At 42.0% G+C, this 19,586-nt stretch overlaps 1 protein-coding gene and 1 long non-coding RNA gene across 4 annotated transcripts in view; one reads left to right on the top strand and one right to left on the bottom strand.

Moving 5' to 3' along the window:
• Positions 1–1,346: 1,346 nt before the first annotated feature.
• LOC130152067 (uncharacterized) lies at positions 1,347–12,662 on the bottom strand. 2 transcript variants are annotated; one of them, XR_008822868.1, is made up of 3 exons: positions 12,523–12,662; positions 7,834–8,270; positions 1,347–5,872 (listed from the first exon to the last, which is right to left on the bottom strand). It is a non-coding gene; the product is annotated as an uncharacterized LOC130152067 (long non-coding RNA). The 2 variants fall into 2 exon arrangements; XR_008822867.1 differs by lacking the exon at positions 1,347–5,872 and having other exon boundaries at positions 6,651–8,270.
• A 42-nt stretch (positions 12,663–12,704) lies between these two features.
• Positions 12,705–19,586, top strand: part of RASGRP1 (RAS guanyl releasing protein 1) — a 42,595-nt gene continuing 35,713 nt past the window's right edge. Inside the window, exons 1-2 of one of the 2 annotated variants that reach the window (XM_056344961.1) lie at positions 12,705–12,838; positions 15,198–15,367. In XM_056344961.1, coding sequence (XP_056200936.1) covers positions 12,807–12,838; positions 15,198–15,367 — 202 coding nt within the window. In that variant the 5' untranslated portion in view covers positions 12,705–12,806. Of the gene's footprint in view, positions 12,839–13,149; positions 13,506–15,197; positions 15,368–19,586 lie in introns of those variants that run through there. The other variant, XM_056344962.1, reaches the window with a different exon arrangement.

Below are 19,586 nucleotides of genomic sequence, written 5' to 3'. Positions count from 1 at the left end.
TGCTTCTGAGAGATCATATCTTATATTACATCATCTGAGGTGCATAAGTGGTCTTTGCTGAGAGGAGGCACTTATTCTACTTGAGGTTCTGGAATCTCTCCTCAAGATATATTCCCTTCAAAGGGCAAGGAAGTCAACACTCTGGTTTTGTATTGTATTTAAATTCAATGGCTCAGATGCTAGGAGCCCTCATAGACATGCTCTCACTCGTTATATCATTATATGAGACACCTCGGTTCAATTCCTTCCACTGTCTGGAAATTAACATCTTACCCCCCACATCTCAGTGGAAAAATGTCTTAAATGCCAGGCTGTAGGACATTTAAAAGGGAAGGGTGCTCTCACTCTCTCCCGTTCAATAATGAAAGAACCTTATGTATACAGGGAATGCACACAAGAAACAATAACACAGCCAACTACCAGAACACTTTCTTGGGAAGGGAAGAAATCAGGTTCAGTTTCTGTTATATTTAATACTAAGTAGTCCTTGGATCAAGCTTTTCAAGCAACACAGACAGAGGAGCAAACAGCCTACGGATTTTGATTGCTGGGGGCTTACTAGCCTGTCCTGAAAAAGAGCTTTAGATGCCACCAGATTGAGGAAGCAGCTGTGTTGAGGTATTAAGAATTTTAACTTGTATCTAAAGAATTTGGAATACGAAATACTCTATGGACTGAGATATCAGTCTTGCTGAACAGCTGTCCATTAGTGAAACGTCAATGTTGGTAGTTCCCTACGTGCCCCAGGTTCTGTGTGATTAACTACATCAAAACTGTGAGAAAATCAGAAATAACCACCATATGGTTATAGAAGAAAAAAATACAACAGACAAATATTTAACAAAGTTAAACAGCTTCAAATTAAAAGATTCCTTTAAGCAATTTTTCAAAGTATCAAAAAGATTAAAAGAATTAAGCTTTCAAAAGCATAGTATTTAAGCCTTTAAAAGAGAGCACAAAGACTTCTTATAGTGGGAAAGTTTTGTTGCTTTTCAAAACATTTTCCATAAACTAATTGCAGAACACTTTAAATAATTGTCTTGTTAAATAATTTGTCTTGTGGGAGTAAAGAGACAGATGAGATACAAAGAAATAAAGAAGGAAAAGTAGATACCTACACAACAGATAGAATGAAGTTTTTTACAAAACCGGCATGTTTTGGTCTATACATAAATGGCAGAAAAAAGAAACAGAGAAGGCATGTGATTGAGAGAGGCTTGTTAAATAGCTGGGGTGACCTACTGAATTTCCTCTTACGCCTGATGTTTCCAAAACCACTGAGATTACAGTTCAAGGAACAGGAGAATGAGGTAAATGATGGAAGTAGTGATGAGGGAGGCAAACAATGCTTGAAAAGGTGGTTACCTATTAACTTGAACTGTATCTATGTAAATACAGGCAGTGAAAATAACAGAGAAAAACAGAATTAAAAATAAATGAAATAACTCTTTCAGTCCTGTGCAGTATACCTAAGCATGTTTTGTAATATACACAGCTCCAAGGGAACAACTTCCTACAGAGGCATGTTAAACATTAAAATTGTATCTGTTTATCACAGCATTGTCACCACAACTATTAGCGTAGCACATCTACATGCTTGCCCAGCTTCTAATGATAATGAACAATGTTGTAGTCAGCATAGCACAGGAATGCTTCCCACTGGTGGGTTAAACTGAATCTTCAGTAACTAGTGCATAAATACACTGGCTGTTGGAGAAATCATAAAAGCTAAGTAAAAGAGGTTTAAGGTTCTGAATCTCAACCAGCAATTACTTCTACAGGGTGCTACTGTCTGTTTTTTGCCATCTATCCTGCCAAAAAGCTGAGGGATCTACAAACCTATTTTGTGTAAGAGTTTGAATTATTTTTTCATTGCTGCAACTACAGACTGGACAAAAGCACTTTTAACAACTTGTCTGTTTGAACACAAACAGTTCGCACCTTGTTAAAATAGTGATTGAATATTGGTGGAATCTGACATGTCCATTTAAGCACAGTTTTCCTTCTTTATTGTCATTTCTCTCTACTATGGAAACAAGCATTAAACTTTTTTGTCATAATACAACAGATTAATACATAATAAAACAATAATAAAACAGATATTAAATAATATTCTGTAACTGATGGTGAGAATAATAGCATTTGGCATGTTATTAAAAGTGATGTAAAACAATCTGCATTAAGAATACTAGTTACGTTACTCTGACTCATTAATCACACAATTCATTGACAATATTTTTCCCTCCTCCTCTTCGCTTTCTGACCTTTTCAAGATAGATCCACTAAGATTAAACCCAAATTTTAAAATGTGTTTGTATTTGACAAAAAAATAGCACTCAACAGTTTGGGGTTTTTTAACCTGTGAGTCACCCTGAACAAACATTGACTACCCTTCCTTTCAAAATTCCATGGGTGTGATAAAATAGGACAGGTAGATAGGAGAGAGAAAACACACCTAAACAACCACTTTTCAGACAGAAATAGAATTTCTGACTTTCACTACTGCATTATTTTCAGTTTGCCATAAGACTTCACTGTTCATGTTTATACCACAGGATTTTAGAGGCTTTTAGAAGTGTTAAAGAAAAGTACTGTAACTCTTTTTTTTTTTTACAGATGATTGAAGGGGCAAAATAAAAAGCTGCAAACTAAAAATATTGAAAAAGAACCTTCCCATTGAGGCTACAAAAAGTCTGGATACTTTACCTAACCCTCTTGTAGCCTGACTACAAGAAATCTTAGCACTAAAGGCTCTCGGCATATCTTGACAACTGTGCATTGTTTTCTAAATTAGATGTTCACAGAGACACCTATAATAAGTAACTGAACCTAACTGAATGAACTTGGGCTAGGGCTTTGCAAGAACCCTTTAACATTGCCCCTTGAGGAGCTCCTAATTTAAACCATATTAATTTTCAGCACATCAATCTTCAGCCTGTCCCTGTTTGGCATTTTAAAATAAGAGTGGGTTTAAATGATGCTGAATTGGTGCGTAAATACCTTCAAATGATGTCATGGCTGATATGGTACTGAATATTGGTTTTGGTATGTATATATTAGCAATTACATTCTGTTCAGTACTGCTATAGCTACTGTCCCTGATTAAAACTGAAGCTGGCATTAGATAATGCTTCTAATCCAGAAAAGGGATGGTAATGCTTGACAATATTGCTATTCTGGGTGGTCGTTTAAAACAGGAAACAATAGACATTGTTTTAAAGCTGGGAAGACAAGGAGGTATAAAACTAGGAGAAGGAAAAGATCTTAGAAGTTCAGGAAAACTTGCGTCATTTTAGGTCTGAGTAATTGACACTTCCCTGTATTCATCTGACACCTAGTCACAATGAACCACAGATGAAGATGGCCCATTGTCTCACTTAAAATTTTCTTGATTGCATTCATCTGCCTGATCCTGTTCCCAACACAATTTATTGCATAGTGTCTATCAAATCCACCAGACTGAGGAGCGGGTTTTACATTCCCTTCATCTAAGTAGAAGCCCGATGGTATCAACACAGGAGTATTACGTATTCTCCTATAGAGTCTGAGCGTAGTTTTGCTGGTGCTTTGGTCACCCATCTTTTGAAGGTATTTTCTGCATTCATTCTTAATAACTCTAAGAACTATGAAGACTGACCAGTGCATTGACCTATCCTGATATTTTTCAGGGACAAAGTAGAAATTCAACAAAGGACTGTTGTGTGTAACAATTTTTGTAAGCAGCTTGGTAAAAAATGTGATTTTTTCTAACTAGCTCCAAATATGTTAAGAAATACCAGTTCAGTTCAACTGAAAAGGCATCAGATAAATTCTTCAGTCAACCACTCTTTCTTCTGCAGTACATGTGGAGCAAATAGCCTCCAGGTCAAGCCATAAGTCTACAGACTAATTGAGAACGAGAGAGCACACGAGAGACAAACAGAATCCCAGAAAGATTAATATTTCCCTTCATACGTATGTGTGGCTGGTAAACTTACCATTTTCAGCTCACAACTAAGACTGTTTTTTTTCCTTTTAAATACTGATCGACTTACTGTTAATTGTTGTATCAATAACAACAGAAGGCAGAAAGCCCTTGGAAGGCACTGCTGTTATCTGTAGCTACACTGCCTTTATTCTCAGCCCTGTTCTATTTCTTTCTGACCCCCCAGCACCAAGGGCTCCAGTGAGTTGCTGGAATGGGTTTGAGAGAAGATGCTCTTCCTCCCCTCTTCTCCCACTTCCTCTCTTCCCCAGCTGACTCACATACTGAGCATACTGAAAGAAACAGAGAGAGGGGAAGCAAAACCTGTTGAGAAGGGAAAAGAGCATTTCCCTTAAAACAATGCAAAAGGACAGTTCCTCAGCAGAGGAGGAGCACAGGCCTTTTCTCTGTGGCACATCATGTCCACCTACATTTTCAGCACTCAATCCAGTGTTCAGTTCAAATCAGCACAAACCTGCAATTCAGCGTGAAATCCCCTTGGAAAAGTTTCCTCTCCTGCAGATGAGATCAGAAAGGGCAGAGAAACTCTACTTCCTACACACCCACCTCCTGTGAAACCCCTGTGATTACTCCTCATCTCACCTCACCTGCCACTCCTGCTTCTTCACACAATCCCTACCACTGACAGTCACTGCAAATAACAAGGGCAAAATCATTAATACTGGCCTTGAACACTGCAGCAGTAAAATTAAAATTTTGTCCTCTCAGTTTGGAAATTTTGAAGCAGCTCTGTCAGAAACAAACCACATCCAAATCACATCTACATTTCCTACCAGCTTGAAGGAGCGCTGTAATATTTAGCTGCTATGTGCTAAACAGAAAAAATCTAAGTAAATATTACATTAAACAGAAAAAGTAAACCACTTCTGTGAGCCTAACTTTCATCCTGCAATACTTCAAAGGGACTGTTATATCTACAAAAAATTATCTGCAAAACTACTTTTAAAAGGTTAAAACAATACACTTAATTTTCTAGTGAGTGGTGTCTTGCCTCTTGCTGCTGACAAACAGATATCCTGTGGAGGAAGTAGCTAATCACTGCCTCCTTGGAAAATGTTTACAAAGGGACGTTTGGGATGATGTTATCTACATCCTGTTTAAGTAGCTGTTTTGTTGTTTTAAATGAGATGGTGAACTGAAAAGAAGCATTCTTAGTAGCATTGTTACACTTTTCCTTTCTGTATCTTGAGTCTCACTGTTTCTGGACAGTAGCTATGCTATTTCAAGGGTACCAGCTGTTTTTCACCTTATCTATCCATACTTTACACACATGCATTTTAAGAAACAAGGTGTTGCAGCATGGTTGGGGTTTTGGGGAGAGTGGGAGGAGGAAGGGAAGGAGATTAATTTTTGTGCATTTTTTTAAAAAATCCATTGGTAATTTGTATGTACACATAAACATCCTGATGACCTGCATCAAAACTGATCAAGTATGTCAACTCTTTTCTTTCTTCTTCCTCTTCTGTTCTGGATCCTCCTCTTTTTTCTTCTTTTTCTTCTTGTGGTTGGATTCTGAGCGGGTTTCTGGGGGTATGGGATCCTCGGCGTGGCTCTGTTTGTGCTTGTTCTTCTTGGACCATAAAGGAAAAAAACCTATTTCACTATGGACTACTGGGGGTAAATAGAAGTTATGGTGACAATGCCCTTGAACTCAGTTATGGTAAGTAAAAGTTTTTATCTTTCCATGATTCCAGAATTAAATGTGGCTTTTGTTTTACAGATACAGAACACAGATTTCAGTTAGCAATACCATTACCTTTCACTGCATATTGCAATATCATAATAGACCCACTGTGTGGTACTTCTGAAACTGCTGGACATTAGTGCAAGGTAGGCAGATGATGCTTATAGGCAGATGACCAGTGCTTACTGTATTTCAGCATTCACCTAAAAAGGAAAACATCAAAATCTTTAATCAATAGAAAGGCTGAGGTATTGTAGGACTGAGCCTTGAAGCCACACAAATCAGTGTACTATACTTAGAAGAATGCCACCAGCTAGTAATATTTTCTGACTTACCAGACTTGATATTTTCATATACTATCAAGATATATGTTCATTGCTTTTCTTACCAGAACAATTAATTTTATTCTACTGTTATTTAAAGTCTTCCAGATTAAACCCAACAAAAATCTAACAGTTTCTGTTACCCATAGCTGACAGTGCAAGACTGTTGCCAAGCAGCAGCTTGCAAATTATCTGTACAAACAACTAATGATAAACTTAGACATAGTACTTAAAGTAAATTTTGGACTCTCTGATGACTTTAGGGAGTCCCTTAGGGACTCCAGGGTGAAAATAGAAGGAGAAATTATGTTATTAGTAACTATGAAATACCTAATTTTTCCCAGACTGGCTCACTTCATCTTGTAAGATTTGTCTGAAAAGAAAAGAGGAATTTGACCATTTTCGGGGGATTTGTCTCTGCTCAGAATCCCAATCGTGAAACTCAGGCACTGGTGCACTGTATGCACTGCCTGATGCTTATATCCATCTATCAGTGTCAGATTTCCTGGACCAAATGTGAAACTTCTAATTTGGGTTGTAAAATCATGCACTCATGTATACTGTGCATCATTGGAATATATGAGCACTTTCACAAGCATAAATGCAATTATTTCAGAGCATTACTAAGCAATTGGATAAATTCTCACCAACACAGCTGTAAGTCAAGAAAAGACTTTATCAATCAACTTTGTGAAATACAGTGAGATTGTTTTTCCAATTTAGAAAGGGAGAGCAGACATACAAGGCAAAGGCCACAGAAGTTGTAGTATTCAAAATGAGACAATGAAGACCTTTTTTCCAAAATACTGATCAGCATTACTTACTACTTTGCATGACCAAAGCACATATTTTTATTTAGTTTTCATTAGTGGATGCTCTGATTTCTGCAATTTCTTCAGGTAAAAGAATGCCCACTAAGCACTAAAACCCAAGGAATACAGTCAATAGTAGAAAGCTCTTTTCAGCATCATTACTTGAAGGGCAAGGAACTCTAGGAGAGTCTATAGAAGATGTACAAGCAGTCTGCAGTTATCTCAGCCATCAGACCACAATCTTACTTCTACAGTGCACTTACTTTAATGACTACAAGCCATCTACCATCTGTAACCAAAGCAGTTGGAAATGACGACTCCCATCAGTATGCCTCCTTATTTGCCCCTACTACATATCCATACTATGATCTGAATGGAAGCAGAGGTGCTATGAAAGAAATTGTATCTTGTTTTATACTTGAAGGCAATCCATACACACAATGAGACATGAATGCCCTAATTTTGGACTAACAATTCTTCAAGGGGCATCTCTACACGGTAACACTGTCATAACTGCAATGGCTTAAAGACACTGTCAAGACAAGATCTGTAGGTAGAGATAATGCCTTTTATTAGACCAACTACTATAATATAGGTAAAAGTACACAGATTTCCTGATGTTGCTATTTTTTAAGTTCACTAAAGATTTCAACATAATTTCCTACAAAATTCTTGCATTCAGTTTGGGACATTGAGATCTGGATAGGTGGACAACTAGATACCCATCTAGTAAAAAGCTGCTTGAATGCTTAGGCTCAGTAGCGCAGGGGTCTGTCATGGGACCTGCCCATTTTAACAGTTCCCAACAGTCTGGGGGAGGCGATGCAGTGTGCTCTCCTCAAGCTGCACCCAGCCTCAAACTGGGACAACAATTCAGTACACTTGAGAGCAGGCCTGCCATCCAGAGGGACCTAGACAGGCTGCAGTAATGGGCTGACAGGAACTTCCATGAAATTCATCAAGGACAAATACACAGTCCTGCACCGGGGAAGGAAGAGACCCTTGTACCAATGTAGTCTGGGGACTGACCAACTGGGGAGCAGCGCTGCGGAGAAGGATGTGGACGTCTTGCAAGGCAGCAAGCAGCCATGAGCCAGCAGCACGCCCTGGCAGCAGAGAAGGCCACCAGCACCCTGGGTTGTATTTACAGGCACAGATCCAGCAGATCGAGCGAAATTATTTTACCACCTTGAGTCAGCACTTCAGACTGAGTCCAGTTCTGTGCTTCCCAGTACAAGAACAACATTGACAAACTGGAGTGAGTTCACCAGAGGGCCACTGAGATTGTTGCAGGCTGGAGCACCTCCCCTGTGAGGAGATACTGAGGGAACTGGGCCTTTTCACCCTGGAGAAGAGATGGTCTCAGCAGGGGTGTAATAGCAGGCTGACTGTACTTCTGAGAAGGTCATTGAGAAGGAGCCAGGTTCTTCACAGCAGCGTATGACAGGAGTACGAGAGACAATAAACTGAAACAAGAGAAGATACTGATTGGATATAAGGAAATACATTTTTTTATCCACGACAGCAGTCAAACATTGCAACAGGTTGCTCAGAGAAGCTGTGCAGTCTTCAGACTTGAAGGCTTTCAAGATCCGACTGGATAAAGACCTGAGCAACCAGGTCTAGTCCCACAGCTGGCCATGCTTTAAGCAGGAGCCTGGACCAGAGGTCCCTTCCAAACTCGATCATTTTTTGATTCTGTGATTCTCTGCAGAAACCTTCTTCAAGTCTACTCAAAACCTTGTCTTTTTCTAACTGCCAGTTGGTCTGATAAAAGATACTGCCTTTACCTACAAACTATGTTTTGCCTATAATTTCCAAGACTAAAAACCACAGATGTTCCATCAAGTGGCAGCACATTTACACCTACATGGTTCGTTACTAGGACTGGACTCATTCAACCCATCCCACAGACCTTTGGCATTTGAACTGACAAAATGACTCAGTAGCTGTAATGCTCTGCCTGAGTGTTCACTGAGAGCGGTGGGGAACCCATGGCTGGCAAATAACCTAAGAAATGCTCTGGCAAAATCTAAAACCAGTGAGACTGGGGTACTCCATGCTCTACTCTAGGTTTTGACAATTTTCCTGAGCTTTTCCTTTTCCTCTTTCATGAATTCTAGTCTTGTTTCTTTTCTACCTTTATAAGCTCAAGGCTGACAGACATTAAAAGGTTTAACAGAAACAGCCTTTATAGAAGAAATGTTAGTATAGAGGTAGATTGGATAGGTAGACCTGTTAGCAGCATAGCTACTACGTAAGATGTCTTGCACATAACGTACATAACCTATGATCCTTAAATGTTAAGGAGGCAGTTGGTGCTGGGTGCTCTCAATTCTTTCTGTTCTTGCAGAAAAGCTGGAGTCTCAGAGGTACCTTACTGACAACCCAAAGCACTCAAGATTAGTCGAGTCTTCTTCAACCTGACTTGAAGATCATGTTTAAAAAGAGATTTACCTAATTTACTATCCACTCTCTCAATCTTACAGTCTTACACTTTCACATCTCATTCTGTAATCATGAGTATGAGTTTTATTGCTTCCCACCTACAAATGAAAGCTGTAGTTGTCCAAAAAATCACCTTACAACATGCACACTGAAGGAAGATACTTGTGATAAAGTCACAAAAACTAATACAGTTATAGGTCACATTGCTTCAGAAAGTAGAACATTCCATTGCTGGGCACTATGGCAAAGGTATGTCAAGAGAAAAACTGCAAGAGCATTACTGTGATCTGATAAGTTTGATGGGGTTATCAGACCAAAACCTTCATTATCACTACAACTTCCTAAAGATAGAAATATTTCATAGATTAGTGAAAGCACCCAAAGCCTATGATCAAAAATTTATGACCCAGGCTTGGAACAAGACAACAGAAATGCTCTACTAGCTGTAATAGAAATTAACACTCACACCAACAAAAACTGTTCTAATAGTTACAGACTTTAAATAGAACAGGGAAGTACATCTAGATGATGTCTTAAATAGGGCTGCTGTTCCTACTAGCTGATCCGACAGGATAACCTTTGGAATGTCACAGCTCAGATGAAAGAAGTTTTTTCATATGCAGTGGCTAGCAGGCCCTCACTGATGTCCACTTGTTAAACCAAATGATTTGGATTACTACCTAGTTTGCTATAACGTAAGTTCACTTTTCATACGTGACTCTTCATAGCTTTTAATTTGCTTTCTTCTTTCCAATTCTGTTAGCAAGCTTTTCTCCTTTTCTGAATCGCTTCCTACACTAGATTGTCTTGCTTGCCTTTCTAATGTTGTCTGCTGACCCCACCATGTAAGTGCCAAAGAAACTTCTCATTCATGATTCCACAAGGACACCAAAAAGTTTTCAGAATCAGGCTGTGATTTTACATAATCTATGTAAAATAGATCTAAGTGAAAGCTACTGGAATAATGTGTGGTCTTACACTCTTGCCATTGTTTGATTGTGGCAGCAGTTGAGATTATATGATTGGGTGGTGAAATAAATAATTAAAACTGTATGGCAGAACATGTATAATTTTTAGTTGGGTGGAGTCTTTTGCCTTGATTAATCTTTGTATGCAATTCACTCTGTGGTTGTACAAGCTCCTCTAGTTGGCCCATTGTAAGGGGCACGAATATGGACCCAGGAAAGATGGCAAATTACATGAACTTAAAGTAGATACAAAAGCACAGAAATTATTTTCACTCTCTTCAAGGCCAAGCTACATTTGTGGACTTGCACTAATTTGTAGGGAGAAAGGCATATCCTGAAGTACAACAGAACTTCACAGATCCGGCTTGCACTGAGGCAGCTGGTGTCTTCACTTGGTTCCTATAGTAAAATCTATTTTATAAGTTACTATTGTTGCAAGATCTTCCAGGAATCTGAGCACAGCAGTATAAAAACATCTGGCTGGTCATGTTCCCTCAAGAGCAATATGGCCCATCCTCGCCTTCATCATCTTGCAACTTTGATAGCGTGGCTCCTTTGAATCATAAGTTATATTTTAAAGTAATCATCTACTGACTGAAGCTCTGAGAACAGTAGAAATATCTTGCCTTTCCACAGAGCAAATCTCTGATCCTCTGTGGACACAAAACAGGCATGAATCTACTTTGCAGTAGGAGACCATTTCATCTGAAGAATATCACATTCAAGGATCAGTATGTCAGATTGCTGTGTAGGCATGTAAGTTTTTTTATGAGACTGCGTACTGTAAGATTTACATACGGATTACCTTCTGACCACAAAGTTAAGAGAGTATTCTTCCTGGCAACCCTTGAGTTATTTGTGTTTATATGTATGCACATGAACTTCTCAAGGAAAATGTGTTAAAGAAAAAGCAAAGATAGCTGGGATGAACTTCTCTGAAGTAGAATTCAGCCAGGAGACTGGCTTAACATAATAGCTACAGATCAATATCACAGACCGTGTGACCTGTGGTCTTGGATACATATTAATGTATTTGTGTATCTGTGACCTTCAAGCTCTATGCTAGGAATAAGCTTTAAACTTACTCATAAGAATGTGACCTGCTGAATCACCAATGTGATTTCCAGAAGTATGTGGGGTTTTTCCTTTTACCTGGAGGTCTTTGGCAAAGCAAAAGCCAGGTCTGAACAGCTCCTGTTGTGATAATGGTAGTTTCCACTGCCTTGGAGAAACTGCCAGTGAGCCGTGTCTGTCCTTGGATCATTTTGGAGACCTGAAGAGAAACGTGCCCTGGCGCTTGGCAGAGAATTACTCAGAGTACCTGAACGTTACCAGCTAGTCTTAATATCAAAAAAGCAGTTTATCAAAACTGCCTGGATCTTGGTGTGGGGCACAATGGCTTTATGATGCCGAAGTCATTTTTAAGAACATAAACTGAGCTCTCAAAACAAGCTGTTGACACCGCAGCAGCGGCGCCCCGTGACGCACCGCTCTTCTCCTGGCCCCTTGAGCGTACCTCTCCGCAAAGGGCCGTTTGGTTAAACTGAAAGTTGCAGGATGTGGGGTGAGTTTGCCCTTTCAGATTTTCTGCCTGGTCACTTCTCCGGAGCGGAGGAGCTGCCAGCTCTCTGAGACTCCTAATTATGATACCGGGACCATGAAACGGCGCGGTCCGCATGCCTTGCCCCGCGATCAACCCGGAGGGACAACGTAAGGTGCCCAACAAGGCCAGAGGCTTTCAAACAACACCCGTCGGTGCGACCGCCCCGACTCTGTGCCCCGGCCCAGCCCGGCGCGGACGCTGCGGTGCCCGGGCCCCGCGCCGCCCCTCGGGCCCCGCGCCGCCCCTCGTGCCCCGCGCCGCAGCCGCCGGCAGGTACGGTGGGAGGGGCCGCGCCCGCCCCCCCCGCGCCGGCCGTTGGCCAGCCGGCCAGTCAGCGCGCGCGTGGGGCCACCCCACCGGCAGTCACATCGTCACCCCGGAGGGGGACACACAGGTGTCCGGCAGCGGCCGGTGCCGTTACAGGCCAGCGCGGCCGCGGCTCTGCTGCGCACGTACCCCCGCCCCGCCCCGGCACAGCCTTCCCAGGTGCCCTCGCAGCGGCCGTCCCTGGCCAGCGGGGCCGAGCCCCGGCGGCGTAGCGAGCCCCGGCGGCGTGCCGAGCCCCGCAGCGCAGCCCGCCGCGGGGGGCCTGCCCGGAGGGGAGGGCCGGCCCTGTGGCGCTGCAGTTGTGCCGTGAAAAAAAAAAGTTTCGGCGGCTTTGGAGCCCGGCGGCGCGCGCGGGAGAGCGCGTGTCGGTACCTGGTAAATCCGGTGGCTTCAGAGAAGAGCAGCCCAGCTGCTCAGAACTTCCTTCTGCCGATAAGATCTTCGCCTGCGCTCGTCACGGGTGGCGGCTGCCGCTGCCCCACTTGAGCAGGTTTCAGGCTCCTCCCGAGGCGAGACGGGGAGCGGGAGCGCGGCCAGGCGGGAGGAGGCGATGCGCGGGGCCGCGCCGCTCCCCCTGCCTCCCCCGCCCCGCGCAGCCCCGCTCCCTGCGCTGCTGGCGGAGCCGGCCGGGCGGCGGAGCCGCTGCGGGCGCCGACATGGGAACTCTAGGGAAACGGAGAGAGGACCGGTGAGTCCGCCGTTGCCGTCGTGTTCTCCCGCCGCGGCGGGCCGGGGCTCAGCCGCGGGACAGGCTGCGGTGGGTCGCACGGCGCCGCGCCCGAGAGCGTGAGGCGCGCCCCCGGGGCGCTGGGGCTGGCGAGGGCTCCCGGGGGGCGCGGGGGCGGCAGTGCGGGCGGACGGGCTCCGCGGGGGCCGGCCGAGGCCCTCCCGGTGGGAAAGAACTGGGCCCAGGAGCGCGGGGCGGGGGGCGCAGGGGGTAGGATTTCGTGTCACCCTGGGGAGCGGAGGTGGGCGCCGGGCCGGCCCGCACGGGCTGGGAAGAGCCCCGCGTTACGGCCCGGGGGGGAGCGGCCCGGCCCCTGCCGGGCTCCGGTTACCCGCGGCAGCGGGGTGCCGGGGGGGCGCCGGGCCGGGGCGCCAGCCTGGCCCCCCCGCTGGGGTTGTCGGCTCGCGTTGGTTCGCGGTTGCTTCCCCGCGGGCCCGCAGCGTGCCTGGCAGCGTGGGGTGCGCGTCCCCCTCGCCGCCGCCCCGGCACAGCTTCAGTCCGATTTTCGCCTCAAGTAGCTGCTGCAGCGGGCTTGGTTCGAAGAACAGTTTCAGACGTGGCGGCGGCGGCGCGTTGCCTCTCCAGCGTTGCCTAGTCGGCCACAGCGTTACTGTAGACTTTTTTTGGGGTACGGACACTGAAGGTTCTCTATGCTCGGTTATGAAGACCAAAAACGTCTTCTGCCGTAACTTCTACTTAGTTGCTACTGCATTGTTGCGGCTCCTCAGCCTTGTGCTGGAGGGGCTCTGGCATGAAGTTAGGAGAGGGGTTTAAGCTTGTGGAAAGAAACCCCTGAAAGCTGATCAGGCCCTTGCTCTTTTTGTATGGGAACAGGAAGTCAGATCACAAAGCTGAGAGGGAAATTTAGAGAAAGGGGGAAGGGAAGAAAACATTCTTGGCCTAGCCACTGTCAGCACAGCGGCCGGGGGCTGAGCGGGGGGCTGAGCGGTGGCCGCCCCGGCGGGGTCAGCCCTGCACTCTCCTGACCTGGGAACCGGGGAGGCCTGGGGTCAGCGTGGGAACCGGGGAGGCCTGGGGTCAGCGTTGGGCTGTGAGTGACATCATGTGCAGTTTTGTGGCTATCCCAGCCTTCAAATGAGGCAGATTTAATGTAAGGCTTGACATTCATTGGGATTATGTAGGGTCTAGTCTGTCCTCATAAGGTGTGCATACCTCCAGCTTCATCCAGGAGTGCCCATACGAGGATGTTTGTGTCTTTACTTTCCCACCTGTATGTAATATACACACTGGATACATTTCTATGCCTTTTCTTCCCAGGACTGTCAGTTTATTGATAAAGTCTTGCATGGTGTTCCAAGAAAAGTTGCACGAAAGCTTAAGATAGTACCTTAAAGATGCTGGAGTCACTTCTTTAGGAAGACTGTGGAGTGTAAATTGTCCCTGAAATAAACCCAAGTTTTATGGATACAGGAGTGGTTGTTGCCCTTTTGTGAACTGTGTGGTTATACTCTCAAGTCAGAGTCTGAAGAGATCCTTGTTATTTGTAGGGAGTAATGTTTCAGCACTTCTCATGGATATAATAATGTGCCTGTTTACAATTTTATACAGAATTATGAATTTGTATGAAAACAATGAGCTGCCTTTAATGTTATTTGTAAACAAACATGTTCTTGAAATCTGAGATATTATATGATCAAAACACAAGCCTAAAACTAGATACGTGCTTTATTTGGGGCTCTTTTACCTTTATTATCAAAGACATTAATTTAGTCATGTATGCAATTTTAAAACAACTTAGTAGGAAATAATAGTATAGAACAGATGCATATTAGCCTGTTTTTTAAATTGTGAAATACTCCGCTGTAAGCTTGCACTGATATTTTGTTTACTTAATAGTGTTTTTCCAAATTAAGTTAATAAAGCTAGTCTTGCATTTTTCAGTGTGCATAATATTTGATTATAGTTATATTTTTTTTTTCTCCTTTACTTTTGATGAGCACACAAATGTGTGGTGGTAGATTACTGCTGGTTACTGTTATGTAGTTCGAGGGGGTTTAATGCTTGTGCTGAAATAGTGATGTAAGCGTAACTCCCCAAAAAAGAAACGAGGCTTCTGGTAATTTTGACAGATCGTTCAAGGAGCTTTATAACAGTGTGCTCTACAATCCACATTTAGCAGAAAAAAGAGAAGTCACTTCTGAGCAGTCTCTGGTGTACGTATTAAGTGGGAGGGTTATGTCTTTCGGCACCGTAGCTACAAGGAATTAATTGCCTTTTAAATCTCTCCTCCTTTTCCATGCAGCGTAGAATTTGCCACTCGATCTTCTTGTATTTACTTCACTATTGTGCTTTCTTTTAGGCAACCTGCCCAAGCATGCAGCACTGCCCCTCAATCAGCACTTGAGCTGAAGCAGATCAGTCATTGTCCCAGCCTCTCAAATCTTACCCAGGTCACGATGGTGCCATTGGGGCATTTAGCCAAAGGGGCCACTTTGGAAGATCTTCTTGAAACCTGCATTCAGTCTTTTGGTGAGTGTCTGGAGGTTTTTATAATCATACTAATTTATTTCTATCCTGGCTTTGTTTAGGTCACTTACTAGTGAATGACATTGAATTATCAGTGGAGTAGAAAGATGTAACTGAGAATTTTCTGTGCTGTAGGGGACTGCATATTTATAGGTTTGTGGATCTGTTTATGCGTATGTATGTAATACATTCCAAGATATTAGTGTGACTGCTGCTTTTTCTTGAGAGTAAGACAAATGCCAATCATTTATACTATGTGTGGTTTTTGTCATTCCTTCAAGTACTGGTTTGGTAAACTTTAGCAAATAATCATTATATTTTGCATATTGCAGAATATTCATATAATGTGTGTAAACATTGTGTTTATATTAAACATTTTGAAACGAGTAGGGCTATTTTTAAATTAAGTGAAATAACATTAGATTGCTTCTTGCATCATCAGTATAGACTTAAAGTTGCTTCTCTACAAAAGAGAAAGAATCCAAATAAAAATCACAACCGTATACCTTTTTGAGCCTGTCAGTTATCCATTTGTCTTTTTACAATAAGAACTGTAATATACAGACAAGCATGACCGTTGCCCAAGCCCTACATCCGTAGTTTCCTTTTCCAACTTTTTCTTTAGTAAACATGTTTATTTTTTATATTTTTAAAATACATTGGTACTGAAGGCACTCAAAATGATTCTGAATACTTTGCTTGTAAGTAGTGCATCTGTTTGTTAATGCTGTGTCTTCCAGTGTTATGAGATATTCCCAAAGCTTATGTGGTAAAGTCTTAGTTGCAGAGTAGTCCTTAGAAAATAAATGTACTTGAACACCCACTAATAATTAATCTGTATAGTTAAATAGTAACACATAGTGCTGATCTAGTTAACGCAGGAGATACTGTATAAACAGTGGAATCTTTCACATTCACTGGAAATGCTTTATAATCAGAACATGCAGTGAAATGCATGTCTGAGTAAAGTTGATGAAACGTGTCAGTAATGCTTTGTTTCTTTTTGGTTTCTTTTCTCCTTCATTTAATTGTTGTGAAGAACATATCCACTGAACAGCTATAAAGCCCTAATTCCTAAACAAATGGTGATTCATATTTTTATAAGTTTTGGTTCATTGTGAATGAAATAAGACATCTAAAGCATGTGTAAGACCTTCATACAGTTTTAATATTGTGACTGCTTGACCAATATTAATGTGTCCACATTTTCATGAAAAAATTATGGTGATTAATTTCAAGTAGTATAGGTGAAGCCCTGAATGGGGGATTATTGTTGGCTTGATTATTTTAATACTTCATGCATATAACAGCATACACATGTTCTCAGATTCCTGGGCATCCATATGTTGTAAGGACTAAGGTGACAATAAAAGCAAGTGTACCTGTCCAGTTCAGCTGTACATGCATGTGAATCTTTGCAAAAGGTTTCATACTTCAGTTAGAAAATACACCATAGTCTGCTAAATAGGGTTTTCTTGAACTTTGACAAGTGGTGCGTAGGTCTAGCAAAGTGTTTATCAGGGAGTTTGAGAAGGGGTGGAGGTAGAGAGAAAAATGGTGGAAAAAGAGTGTAGTTGCTGAATGATTACAAGTAAATTGAGTGACTGAATGTGTTTGTTCCTGTGCGCAGTACTAAAGTAAAGCTATCACCCTGTACTCTAATAGTTCTATTCAGACGGAGGTTATCTCTTCAGTCTCAGATATGCTGACCTATAATATTTTGTATATTATTCTAGGAATTCATTAATGTGATCTGAGCAAGTTTTATTTCAATACTAAAAATACAGAAACCCTCAAGACATAAGCACAGATTTCCTTTGTATATTCTAAGTTTGCTTTCTGGAAAAAAACCCTCTTGATTAATTTGCTGTCTAGAGTTAAGGAGAACAATAGGTAGTAGACAGAGATGATGGTGTGTCACATTTCAGAATAGATACTGTATCATGTTAGTATTAGCAAATAGCAGTTTAATATTATGTATACAATTACAAATACAATTCCTATATAAAGTATGCAGCTGAACTTATGTTCCTGGACTCAATATGTAAGTTTGGAAAAAGCAAATAATGTGTAAGAGAGGCTGCTGTCAACAATGGTGCATAAGGGGAAGTTAGCAGCCTTTTGCCATATATGCAGTTGAATATCACAAGAAGGTATTAAGAATTAATACACACAGCTGTGAAGAACACTAGTGTAAGTTACTTATCGTAATTATGGATAAGGGGGAAAAAATGAGAAAGGTGGGTATGCAAAGTTAAAGTTGGGGTGAAAAGGCGAAGCTTTGCCACCGTGTTGTAAACTGATTCCAGGATGTTTTGTAGAAAGACAGGTTTTGTCCAGAGAGCCAACTTAATCCAAAACTTACGCAAAGGAGGCGAGGAGCAAAGATTGGATCTTGGCATTAGTGATATTATCTCTGGGTCTACAACAGTGCTGGGCAGAAGGTGATGCTAGAATGTGGGCAGAATAGGGTAAATTACAATGGTGGTGGTGTACTTGCTAATTTCAAAAAGTAAAGAGGTGGGAGGCTTTTCATCTTTCAGGAAAGACCAAAAGCATATTCAGTGTAATTAACTTCAATACCTTCTTTGGGATAATTAGTGTGTGCTCTTTCACCTCTCAAATTTTGTCATCTTTAGCTTGAACTGATGAATGATAGACATATGCTTTAGAGACAGAAACAGTGAGGACCATATGAGGTAGGGTGAAGTCATGTAGGTGATCACTACATTTGAGAGATCAGCATTACATCAGTGTTTATTCAATAACATGATGAGTAGGAGATGCTGAAAGTAGAGGTTTCTTCAAGTCTCATCAAAGGTTGCATCAGAATAAGTAAGATGAATCATCCTGCAAATGAATTGTGAAAAGTAAAGGCAGAAAAGCCAGGTTGTAAGTTAGGGCAAGAGTTCAGGAAAAATAGCATGATAAGAGATTGAAGGCAGGAAGTGACTTAGAAAGGAATATTGATCCTGAGATTAGGAGGTTTGTAGAGACTTGAAACTGGCTGTCATCAGTTTAAAAATAAGAGATGTGGTTGTACAAGACAGTGATTTAAAACATGTTCTATATGACTTGGAAGGTCTCTCAACATTATAAGTAGCTACAAGGTGCTGTTACTGCTACGATCTGGATTGACAAGAAAAGCTGTAGAGCTCAGGTGAATGCATCACACGTGATTGCCTTAGAAAAGAAGGCGGTGTGGTGTATAACTGGAACTCACAGTATCTTTTAGAGATTAAAAAGTGATTGTGTGGAAAGAAAGAAAAGTCATAATAGGGAAGTGGAGGAAAAGAGAAGTCGAAGAAGGGAGGAGAGTGCATGAAGAGGAGGAGCAGGAGGTAGGGTAAGATTATTGAAAAGGCGAGAAAACACAGAGGCTGTAGAAAGGTTAGACTCAGTGAAAGCTCTCCATCAGAGAGGTTAATTCTGGATAGAAAGGTCATAAAGAGAAAATTAAAGGTAGATGTTCAGCTGGCAATAAGATGGCTGAGGCTGTGAGTTCAGGGAAGCAAAGAAAGAATTAATAGATCTTGGCTTGGATATGACAGCTTCAGGAGGGAGATAATTTATTCTGGAGGAAATCTTCATTAGTGACTGTGATTCTGGAGTGGAATTGTAAGTAGAACAGTGACTTTAACCCCCTGCATCCATGTTTTTCCATTACGTAGTATATAAAACTCCTGGAAAAGAATGTACTTCTGACTGGCAGACAGTTCTCTGAAACCCAGTATGGCTTTGTCTCCTACTTCATTGCTAGTTGTAAAGACACTTACGCTATCAGCTTTGTTGTTGAAACTGACAGAGTAGGGTCTAGTTTGCTGGTCCACGGCCATATTGACTATTTCGTGCTGACAGTTCAGTAGAACACAGGAAGCATATGTTTAGTAGCACAGCCCTACTTTTTGCTAGTTCTTATAGTAATTCTGTGAGACTGTGTAAATGCACGTTAACATATTTTTAGTCCAGAAAGTGTTACAGGTCAGAGAGGAAATATATCAGCAGTGTTCACTTCACTGGATTAATTTGTTAACTGTATATCTGCTAACTATAGAAATGAAATAATAATTGTTCATAATAATTTTCACTCTAGGCTATCTTCATGCTACTGTGAGTTCAATGTTCTGACTATGTGTTATCAAGTCAGCTTCTGTTCTGGAAGATTATTTTTTTTTTCCTATTTGTATCTTCACTATATGTTTGTGCATGGTAAGAGGTCCCT

This window comes from Falco biarmicus, chromosome 7 (genome assembly GCF_023638135.1).
Source record: "Falco biarmicus isolate bFalBia1 chromosome 7, bFalBia1.pri, whole genome shotgun sequence".
Lineage (NCBI taxonomy): Eukaryota > Metazoa > Chordata > Aves > Falconiformes > Falconidae > Falco > Falco biarmicus.
The sequence above is the reverse complement of the archived record's forward strand: the minus strand, read 5'-3'. Positions and strand labels throughout refer to the sequence as shown.